Source organism: Hemibagrus wyckioides, linkage group LG14, assembly GCF_019097595.1.
Source record: "Hemibagrus wyckioides isolate EC202008001 linkage group LG14, SWU_Hwy_1.0, whole genome shotgun sequence".
NCBI classification, from domain to species: Eukaryota; Metazoa; Chordata; class Actinopteri; order Siluriformes; family Bagridae; genus Hemibagrus; species Hemibagrus wyckioides.
This window is the reverse complement of record NC_080723.1, coordinates 16,949,494-16,961,961: the sequence shown is the minus strand read 5'-3', so window position 1 is coordinate 16,961,961 and position 12,468 is coordinate 16,949,494. Positions and strand designations below refer to the sequence as shown.

At 36.6% G+C, this 12,468-nt stretch overlaps 1 protein-coding gene across 1 annotated transcript in view; it reads right to left on the bottom strand.

Moving 5' to 3' along the window:
- gfra4b (GDNF family receptor alpha 4b) overlaps positions 1-12,108 on the bottom strand; it is a 71,157-nt gene extending 59,049 nt beyond the window's left edge. The window contains exon 1 of the mRNA XM_058407514.1: positions 11,768-12,108. Within this exon, the coding sequence (XP_058263497.1) occupies positions 11,768-11,810 (43 nt within the window). The 5' untranslated portion in view covers positions 11,811-12,108. The remainder of the gene's footprint in view (positions 1-11,767) is intronic.
- Between the last annotated feature and the right edge of the window lie 360 nt (positions 12,109-12,468).

Here is a 12,468-nt window from a genome sequence, read left to right as displayed (position 1 = left end):
CAGACGCTAATACTCGCCGCTGATTCTGGCGAGTTTGGCCTTTAAATACTAACTTTGGCTAATTGCCAGCAGGTGCGCCGGCGGCACTCAGGTGACTAGGGAGTGGTGACGTCACAGAGTCCCGCAGATCCGTGACACTCACACAGTGTCCTGATAATTTTATGTCAGACTTGCTGCAATAAAATAATTCATTTGTTTACAATGATTGAAAATATCCCCTAAGTTTTTTTCCTTTCCGCCAGCAGATTGGAATGGCAGTGTATTTATGTTTTGATTTTTTCATACTTTCTAACCTTGTCCATGCTATCTGCCTATACAAAGACGGTTTAACAAAATGTGACTGTAAAACCATTCTGCCTAAAGATGCTTTAATTGCTAGCTTGCTAGATACATGTGTATAAATACCAGCTGTCAAATTATGCGTGATCCACACGCACCATTGCTCACGCTGTAGAGATGGCAGCAGACAAGTTGTAATGTTTGAATGCCAATTTTTTAAAAAAATGGGAAATTTACCCAACAGAACACAACTCACTGAGTTAATCGTTGATTATTTCAGCACGGATGTATGAGACAAACAGTGATCAGTCATGTGAAGAGCAACGGTGAGCCTCCAGTTTGTCAAATGTCATGAGTAAGAATTACTCCAGCGGCAGACTGAAGTGGATGATGCTGATGATCAAAATGATTAGTCAATTTCCTTCTAATCTTTGATAAAGTGTCACTAATGCGTTTCCTAAACAGATTAAATGCTGTGTACAGTGAAGTGAGGTGTTTGTTTAAATATTAATTCAGGTCAAGGTCATTTCAACTGAGAAAATATAAAAAAAAAGACCAGATATAAGTGTCTACTGAATATATTTACTCTTCTTAAAATAATGGGTTTGAATATAACTAAGATTGATTGACATCTGGATGGGTGGGACTTCTGAATAAGCTGTTAAAGGGCTTCTATAAATGCTCAGATTTATTATTTCTAAATTGTACTTATTACATTTGGTGGTGTATTTATTATATTTTAATGTGTGTTTATGTCAATTAATTCAAATGGAATTGGATTGAAACATAATTTTCTCTCTTCACTTCAGAGGATTTAAAAATGCTAATGCTACAGTTTGCTGTATGTGTAAAAGAGAAACATACAGTATTTCAGTTCAGGAGAAAATAGTTTTCTATTTCAGTATTAAACGTATTTTAGAACTTCAGGTATTATTAAAAATATCACTATTTCAATGTAAAGGGTTATTCCAGGCCACCATTCATTTCTCTCCGTCTTGCACATATAGAAATTTTTTTAAAACGATCAGCAGTCAATTAAATGACCACTTTAAGACTCACCGAGGACACCACAGTTCTCAAATCCTGCAGGCATCCCCTGCATTTCTCAACTGGTGGGAAAAGGCTTGGCTTTCATCCCAACCAAATGCCAGCACTTTTGAAAGCACTGTTTCAGTCTGTAGCGGTAATTTCCAACCCGCTGCGCGGTGAACATTTTAAATGACCTGTCACCAAGATTAATCCTGGCCAAGGCCTTTTAGGTTTCTCAACTGTGACTCCATCTAACTCCCTACATTATGTACTGTTTGGAGCTATTATGGTTTAATATTGTAGGCAGATGATTGTGTGCAGTACTGAATAATGTCAGGATGAAAGGTCAAAGCCATCAAACTGACTGGCATTAGTTGAATGGCAAAGAGCCTGCTCAACAGCAAGGTTTAAGGCATCTATAATTAAACATCAGGAAATTTTTTTTAAAGGCCCCTGATATAGCAAGGGAACAGAAGGGGCAGTGTGAGCTAGGTAGTACACATTGCTGCACAATGCTTCCCTATGGTTTTTAATACACCTCTCTGTCAGTGCAAACAATACGATCAAACTCTATTATATCTGAAAGTACTCCCCACCGGTAAGACGCATCAGTTCGCTGGGCTAAATCAACAGTGAACTGTGAAAGTCATGCAGACTCAAAGAATTAAAAATTCAGGAATAATAAGCCCATGTTTAAAGCATGATTAAACTCATAAAGAAAAGAAAATAAGGAAAAAATTATAACATAATATTAGCCCATACTGTGCATAATAAATGTTTTACATTCATAGCTTGATCCATGTAGATATCTTATCCGTGTTATAGTTTCCTAACAGCGTAGTGACTCTTATAGCTGTGCCGTTTGAAGAACTTGTCACATGTAATACACCCTTCATTATTAACGATCTCTGTTTCACTTTCCTTCCGGAGACAGAATACACTCGCCGACACCGTTCTCTCTTTCTCTGTCTATCGGTCTCCCTATTGCTCTAAGCTGCAGATACAGATCTCAATCCACCATCCACTGCCGAAAATGTGAAGACAATGACGCCTTTATAATGGTATTATAAAAGACAACGCTCTTTTCTCTCACAGATGGTACTTTGATTCCCAGATTTTTTTAATAATACAGATAAGTCCTGCCAAGCTATCAGAGATCACTGTCAGTCATGTTATCAGTGAGGGGGGAAATTTTTGCAAAATCCTTTTCCTTTGTCATATATCTCACCTAGGATTGTCTTCTTATCACTCATTTGATGAAGGAAAAAAAAAAAAAAAAACGATCCCTGGATCCAACCAAGAAACATGTCTTATCCTTGCAGAGGGTGCCATTAATATTCAACACACTCCCATTCACCGTAAAGTTAGACTAGCTGTTTAAGAAGAAATGGCCATGTTGTGACTATGATGAACTATAGTAGGTTGACAAATAATTAGAAACCAAGAAAGGCCTACTTTATGTGAGTGCATTTAGTTTTATATCATGCAGCGTTTGGAGGTCTGTCATGATGAGTTCCACTGCACATTTGTCATGCAGATAAGATCAATGCACGGACTGCGTTTCCCAGCTGTGAATTCTCCAGCGCGGATCTGGTGGGTAACCACTGTGGAAATGCTGTATTGGATGAGAAAAACTCTACTCAAATGCAAACTATATTTCAGATTTTTGAATATAAGCAGCAATCCCTTTGAATAAAATGAAAAATACATGTACAAATACACATATACATGTAGGTAATTATACTTTTTTTTTAAATCATCTGTTGATTTATTGTTGTACATATGATATTGATACCAATTAATACAATTTCATTTCATTTTATTTATAATAATTGAGCATACAAGTAAACATTGAGCCTACAAGTCTGTCAAAAATGTAAAGGTAATATACGTTTGGCAGTCTGGGAAAATCCTCATACATGCTTGCTTCAGATTTATTCCCCCTTTGCTGTTATAATAAGCTCCAATCTTCTGGGAAGGCTTCCCACTAGATGTTGAAGCGTGGCTGTGGGAATTTGTGATCATTCAGTTACAACAGCATTAGTGAGATCAGACACTGATGTTGTAAGAGTGAGGAGGTCTGGGATGCAGTCAGTGTTCCAGTTCATCCCAAAGGTGTTGAGTCAGAGTCAGGGCTCTGTGCAGGAAACTCGAGTTCTTCCACTCCAACCTTAACAAACTATGTCTTCATGGAGCTCGCTTTATGCACAGGAGCATTGTCATACTGGAACAGTGTTTGAGCCTCTTATTTCCAGTTAGGAGAAATAAGTAGTGCTACTGAATACAAACACATCTGTTACAATTGTGTGCTTCTGACAGTATGTAAACTGTATGGCTGCTTACGATGAACTGACCCAAGCCAAGCATTCCATGTCAAGGGTCCTCACAGGAAACTGTGCCACCAAGCTTGGGCTAAAAATATAACAAACCACCCATGCCAGCAATCTGTCAACTGGGTTAACTCTTTTGAAACAGCTTTCACTGACTGAAAATAAAATTTGTAAACTTGCTTCGGTTTGCGTCACTTGGCTCCCGGCTCCCGGACGTACGCGCAACTTAGCCGGCGTTCAGTTCAGTTTGTTCGTATGCCGAAAGTGCTTTGTATGCCGCTGAAAATTTCTTGCAAAATTTCAATTCTTACGGTGAAAATTCATTTGTATGCCGAGGTTCCCTTGTATGTTTGTATCTCAACCAGACGTTTTTTAAACTGTGGTTACCCAGTAAAGTGAAAAGCCACATTTAAAGATTTCATTCCAATTAAACGGAAACAAACTCCACCTATCTTTAAAAACCTATTGGCTTATTTTACTCTACATATTTAATTATACGTTTACAAACACAAGCAAGGTATTGGACAATGGTACTACAAGCAAAATCTTTGCCAGTAATCTAATAAATCTTGTCACATTTTAGTCAGAGTGGATAAAGCATTACATGGCACAGCCATTACAGTCTGCCTTATTTTATTTTATTATTTTTTTTAAATGAATGCATTTCCCCTACAGCAAGATCTCACACTTTCTTAATTGTCATATTTAGGTGTTTCCTTCTCTGAATAAGGGGGTATCAATAACGATGTGATATATACACTGCAGGCTACACTGCTGCAAGAAGCTGGGAGAAAAAGCAATCAATATTGCTGTAGTCGGGTTGTCAATAACAATAATGAAATAACAAGGTCAGAATTAACATGTGACAGTCATTTCTTTGGATAATGGACACTGATAGAGTTTCTACTTCACAGGTTCCTTGAGCACAAATCGACCCCTGGCTCAGCTAATTGGAGGGGAAGTGGCTGCCTGTCTGTCTTCTCTGCTGACAATGGAATTACCTCAAGACAAATTGAATTAAATCCTATATTAGGTAGGCATTAACTTTAATCCAACTTCTCAAGCTGAGCCCTGTGAAAACGAGCTAAAAATAAGCTCTTTCTTTGGTTTCCTTTGTTTAGTTCAAACCGTTTAGTTGGATTGATCACAAACGTCATTGAAGTAAGTGGTCCAAGGACTATAAGAGCTACACTATCAATGATATATATCGATAGAATGTGACTGACAAAATATCACAAGCGAGGATGCCTGCCAGGTTAAGATAAAATGCAAATGATGACCTTGTCCATGAGTGCAACTTACTACACCAGAGACATGCAGAGATTTGTGGATTTTCATCTCACGCAGCAACTACAGTAAAGTGTTTGAAACCTGTCCAAAGGAAACCCCTTCTTTCGTGTCTTCACTGAAATTCACTAAAGAACTCCTAGCAAAAGGTTCATAAAATCTTTGCATCACTGCTGAGGGACATACCTGCACTCAGGGGTGCAATTACAGACCATAGAGCAAAGCCTAGGATATTATAAGCACCATTTTTTATTTATACTATTAATGAAAATAAGGAGGGAATAAGTCAGTGGAAATGAATAATTCATTACTAAGATATATTACCCAGATTCACACTTATTGGCATTCCTGTGTTTAATACTTCCTGCCACAGCATCAACTTGCAAGGCTAATTATACCAAGTCTATATCTATGTTGTTAAGGGTGAAGAACACCTTTTAGAGTGTCCTATCTATTCTCAGTTCACGTACAGATATTCATTCACTACATATGCACTTAGAGATGGCCCAGGCAACAGGTTACATCCAGGTTAATTTCAGCTACAGCGGGATGTTCAGTAAAAGTTGTTTTATATGAATAGACTTCACTTGACTTGCTGCACACCCACAGAAGTACAAATGTCATGAACATGACAGTCATATAAAGGTTTTTGATTTAGTGAAACTCACATTTTTTTCTGTATTAAATATCACATGAACAATAAGACACTTGGAGTAGGCAGTTATAGAAAAATCATCCCGACCCTGACGTCAATTATTTTTCTCCAACAACACACCCTGAAGTGGTTTATTCTTCTTCACTCTTTTAACCAAAGGCCAAAAAACAGAATAGTGCCCATGTTCCGCACTGAATGTCTTTGTCATGTCACATTCCACAGTGGTGGAATTTATTTATTTTTATTTTTTTTTAAACACAAGTGTTTGTATCTTCAGGGTAAATGGTGATATCCAAACCTTTTCTGCTCTGAGAGGTGCTCCAAGTGCTTGTTCATAAGTATCTAAAATTTAAAGGTGTTATTTACAACTACTAAAATTCTGTGTAAGGTTATCCAACAGAGGGGAAAACGTCTCGCACTGAAAGCCCGACTCATTTAAATACGTAAGTAGCAAGTAGCCTTTATTTGTCACATATACATTACTGCACAGTGAAATTCTTTTGACCCCATCCTTGGAGGTTTGGGGTCAGAGCACAGGGTCACTCCTGCAGTACCACAGGAGTAGCAGGGGTTGGGGGCTTTGCTCAAGGGCCCAACAGCATAAACCCTGATCTTCCAATCAACAACCCAGAGCCTTAATCACTTGAACTACCACTGCCCCAATTTATTTTGAATAGAAAACCACCATACTGGTAAAAACCAGAGTAATTTGCTAATGATTATACTTTTAAGACGAATGGCATATACCTTTTTCTTACATTTATAAAATAGTTATATTCGATGTTGTGAAACATCTACAAGTTAGTTCCTGTTATCACTCTTATAACTTTCTAACAGCTTTAACCAGTCATTTTCTCAATACACTCTCTCTTCTTTCTCTCTCTTGAAGTTGATTATAGCAGGCCCAACTGTCAGAGCTGCTGTTATAGGAAATGAGTCAACACCTTCTGACAATCAGATTTGGGACTTCAACAGCACTGTGGTAAAGAAAAACAAAGCGTTACAGTTATTTTATTTTTTTTATTTTTCATATTAGATGCTTAGCCTCATTGTAGATGGATGTAATTAAACCTTACCATTATACTCTTATCTAAAAATTCATCCTGGCACCGTATGTATAGTGGATATTTTTCCATGTAGGTAATAACAGAATGAAAGCTGTTTTGACAAATTGATTTAAAAAAATACCAAAAATTCCACCACAATATGTCCTTCACAACACCAGAACACATATGTTGGTCTTCGGCCAGTGTTGTCCTTTTTTTTTGTTTGATTTTTTCCGCCTATTTCGTAGACTGATCTACTTCTGAAGCGTTTTGGATCACACTGATTAAATGCAGTTCAAATCAATCACTGTTGGCCAAGTGACAGACAGATTTTGGTGAGGGAAATAAAGTGCAACCTCCTGAGATGTCATGTAAGGTCACTGTCTTGTCCCGTGTAAAGGTCAAAAATCTACTTCAATCAGAAAGCATTGTGGATTTTTGATGAGGATTCGTATGCAACTGAGGAAGCCCACTTTAGTCTTTAATGGACAGGATTATTTTTTAAGGGTGTATTTCACTCTAACAAACAAAATATTCTAAGATTTTCTCTGTATGTTTTAAATCAAAATGATGTTAGTATGCAATTACTGGAGGCTTTCCTGAAAAACCATACAGTCTACAGGCCCCTATGTGCACAAACAATAACAATAGTCAAACATTCAAGCAATTAACATGCCCTCCTTTTACAGGGTGCCATTACTTCTGTCCTAATTGAACAGCTAGTCTTATTTGTCCTTATTTATGGATTTGCTTTCTTTTAAGTTATTAATCTTAAAGCTTTTATTAAATTCATACATGCAATTAATAAATAAGAAGAAAATAAGAGTTTAAATATGATATACTGTATATAGGATCGCAGAAATCTCACAGAAATCTCGGGTTGATTGACAGTAGTGTCGGGAAATCATTGATAGATTATTATCATAATGGCTACTATTTAAATGTCTGTCAGAAAACGCCTTGTCTGCAGCTTTAGGATCGATAAAAAATCAATTGTGCCTTATCTGCCATATACGTGTTTGCTTTTAGCCTTTTTTGTATCTAGTAGGAACCTTAATAACCTCTGCTAGAGCAGAGCAACAAAACATCTGTCTCTGATGCGTCTTAGCTTTACTTGTCCATGAAACTTCTCTTCTTCCCTTGCAAAATGTAAATGTGGGATTCATTTGAGAATAAAAAGGAATCACTGTGTTGTATCTCAAGACTCCTTTATATATTTTTTCAGTTTTCAAACGAGGTTCACTAGAGCAAAAAACAGGTTAGGTTATTAGCTAGTCCCACTTTCGATTTTGGAATTGTTAGTTTCGTTGAATTGTTAATTTGGCACCATGTTAATGGTTAATTAATAATAAATAAAATCTGAGTAAATTGCATTAACTATCTGTAACTTTCTGCTTTTTTTAATAATGAAATAATAACGAAACGTGTGCACAGCATCTGTTACGTTTATATATCTGGCCACGCCCCTTTTTAGCTTCCTCAGCATCTCCAACACCAGGGGGCATGAAAGAATGATGTCATATTGTACATGATCTCAGAAGCCTAGTGGTAACTTAATGCAAGTTGTATAATTTAAAATGTATATGGTATATGGTATGCCTCCATATCCATAAATTTATAGGACACACATGTTTTTCTGACCAAACTAGATTTTCATGAATACCACAGTAAAATTCCCTACACTTTACATAGACACACTATATCAAGTGTGATAAATGTAAGCAAAACTAGTAACACTAAAGGCCAAAATGTGTGTCCCAAATTGCATACTTATAGACTATCCTGTCCCAATATGTAGTATTAATAGTGTGTTCAGACTGAAAATTCCAACAAAAAGGACACTTCATGCACTAAATGTTCACAGCTTTTCTTACATAATGGAAGAGGGGCGGGGCTACCATGGGCGGTAGGTGACGTTCGATGTGAAAAAATTGTCAAGATAAATTAGCTCACGTTGTGGATTTATTCCAACATTTTAAAAATGCACTGTATTCTGCTTAAGTTAATGGCGTCTCATTATGAGCATTTGCCATAAACTAGGAAAAAACTTACTGTATAGTATGCCATTTGGGACACAGCTTAAATACTGGTCGAACATACCTTATTAAACCTTTTAGCCAATTAACACTCAATATGGCTGATTTATGAGCGAATTTGTTTATTGGACACCTACTCAAGGGCATGTTCACGATTTATTTGGACATTATTACCACAGTGACATTCAAAGTTTCCCCTTATAATAAAGGTGATCAGAAACAGCTGAGTGACTTTTTATTGCAATATGCACAGGAAAGCTGTGTGTATAATTTAAGATTCCTCTCAGCCCTTTGGAGTTTCAGCTGCTCCCATATGGCTGACGTTTTTACATTCCAAGGACCAGAAGGGACATATATAAAAGTCTCTTTGTTCAACACATTGTCCAGGTGTTAAATGGCTATAGGTAAGAGATTTGAATACTGAGTACACTATTGTGATGCTGGCCGACTACTGATTCACACTACAAAATGCTTTGTATGGATGTAATATGTGTTTTATGACTTTTATGTATAGAGAAGCCAAAGACATTCACTAACTTAGACAATGGTCTATCTATCTATCTATCTATCTATCTATCTATCTATCTATCTATCTATCTATCTATCTATCTATCTATCTATCCTCATCATTATTATTACTGTCATTGACCTAGATAGGGAATTTGCTAGTAAATCAGATAAAAAATAAAAAAAACAAGAATAATAACAAACCTTAAAGGCTTTTATAAAACCAGTACAGAATTATTCATTAATCATAAGTTTGCACATGTGAAATCGCTTTGATAGATAGATAGATAGATAGATAGATAGATAGATAGATAGATAGATAGATAGATAGATAGATAGATAGATAGATAGATAGATAGATAGATAGATAGATAGATAGATAGATACTTTATTCAGCCCAAAGGCAAATTCACAATCCATTGTGGAAATTTGCCATCCATTACATCCATAAGGAAAACTAAACAGTCTTCAAAACCTACGGTTAACATGTGATGTTTGATCTGCATATGTTTGGTAAAAGCATATAAGTAACATTTGGTTAAAAAGCACCAGCAAAAACAATCAAACCTTAATACGAAGTCCAAAAAGTCTTGGACCCATAACTATTCTGAAAAAATACTTCCTTTGCCATTCTGGCAAACCAGGAAGGCTCATCAATTACAGATCCCCAAAATGAGGACTGACTGATAATGAGATTCACCTATCTCAGTGTAATATGTTTAATAAACACTAAGTTCCAGCTTTTCTTTTATCAATTATTTTTCTGTTGCAATAAAATATAGTTTTGTGAAACCATGTGTGTGTAATAATGTCAGTCAGGTTTGTACAGTTTAGCTGATTCTTGCTTTTGTTTCAAAGTTTCAAAGTCAGCTGCTACAAATAACAACAAGCTGTTTGAAAAGAATGCAGGAAAGAAGCGCTTATCCTTTTCATGTCATTGTAGATGAGTAAACACAGCATCTAACAACACCAAGCATCATTAGAACAACTACATCTGAAATCAGGTAGTGTTGTCAGATTGTTTTGGCCATGAACACCATCAGCACATTTACCACTCCTCACTACCCCCCAACAACCCCCAAACACTGTTCACCAAAAAAATGTGAAGAAGAGGTCCCAGACTTACTTTAAAATGTCATTGATGCTATTTTGCAGCTAGTGGACAGGAGCTCTTGAAAAAGGGCTGATGGTATCAAATGTTCTGAAGTTTTAACCCACAATCCAAAATGTTATTGCCTGTATGAAGCATGCCACCGCACATCTTCCAACAAGAAAATGAACCCAAACATGCATTGAAATCAACAAGGGAAGACAAAAATCAGTGTTTCACAATGACCATCTCAGTCACTCATTCTCAATTAACTCTACTGAAATCCTATGGATTGGATATGCACAAACCTAAGCATATTAATGGGCTTATAGTGATCTCCATGGAGCTGGGTTCAGGATCCTCACCAAATGTCTCCAATCATGTTATACATCACAGAAACAGGCTTAGTGCTGTGAATGATTCCTACTGAAGATCAATTGTGGTAGTAGTGCTGATCAATTGAAAGCAGTGATATGCAGAGGAAGCTGCTTTTAAACTGTTAAAAAAAAACTTGTCTGGAAAAATGTTGCACTAAAAATACTACTGTGTTAAAACTATACAGCATCTCTGTGTGCATAAGCTCAAAACATTACTCAGTATTCTGGAGTCTATGTATCTGTTATAGCTATCTGTCCATCAACTCAATCAACTCACTATATAAATATATATATATATATATACATATATACACACAAAACATTTGGCATCCTCATTGATTTCTGATTTGATTATATATGATATGGCAAAACTTATATATAACTTATATAAGCAAATCAGAAATCAAGGAGGATGCCAAAAATGTTGGACTCACCTATATCGGTCGATTATATCTATCTACTAAATGATTAGCTTTTCTTTCTATCTATCTATCTATCTATCTATCTATCTATCTATCTATCTATCTATCTATCTATCTATATAACACGAAGGTGGGTCACAAAATGTGTTTCCTGTATATTATCAAATCAGATAGAAAGAAATCATTAAGGGTGCCAATAATTCTGGATATGACTCTATCTATCTATTATACCTGTTATTGTAAACCAACTCATTATTATTATTATTATTATTATTATTATTATTATTATTATTATTATTATTGTTGTTGTTGCTGTTGTTATTGTTATGGTCTGTCTTTCTATCTATCTATCTATCTATCTATCTATCTATCTATCTATATTAACTCATGATTATTATTACTGTCATTAAATGATCCACCTACCGGCAGTGTATGTATGTCTTTCTGTCTATCACAAACTTGTTTTTCTAATAAATTCCCTCCCTTAAGCCCTCTGACATATTTAAATCTCATTTGCAAAAAAAAAAAAGATATTTATTTTTGTTTGTAAATAGACGAGTTCAGTAATATTTGTGTTGATATTAACATTAGTGGTGCAGCTCGCCATCACATGAACAAACAACAAGTATACGGTGTGTTTGCGTCTTTCAGGAGCTGGACTTTGTTCATATCGCGGTTATTTTCTACAGCAATCGCTCAAGTCACTCACCTGAGAACAGCAGCTGCATGAAGTACAAGCCCGTCAGGTCCATTCTCTGTGCCTTTAATGACGATCTCTAATCCCGACTCATATATGTTCCGCTCATATATAATCACGACACCGGCTGAAGTCCGATTGGCTTCAGATTGGAAACAGACTGGAGCCGCTCCAGAGTCCGAGCGCTTCGAATCAGACGCACGCGCCTCTCTGACGGCAGAGCGCAGAGTTACACAGGTTTACTGAAAGTTCCCCATGCTGGGGTTTTTTAAAAAAAAACTCTTAATAATACACAGAGCCACAAACGAGGCGAATCTCATACTGTCAGCACATCACAGCTGCAACGCCGTCAAACTCATCACACACACACACACACACACACACACACACACACTGAGAGAGAGAGAGAGAGAGAGAGAGAGAGAGAATGCGCGCACGTGTTGGAGATAGGAGGAAAGAGAACATGCGCGCGTGAGAGTGAGTGGAAGATAGAGGGAGTGTGAGCCTTGGAGACAGAAAACGTGTGTGATTGCGGGAGAGAAAGAAAGTAAGACAGGTGCAGCAAGTCCAGACGAAGATTACGAATCGTTTGAAAGTGGTCCTGATATCAAAACACCCGTTCCTTAGTGTTCCTTATAGACACCTTATAGTTATAGTATAGGTTACTGTATACCTAGAATTAAATAATAATAATAATAATAATAATAATAATA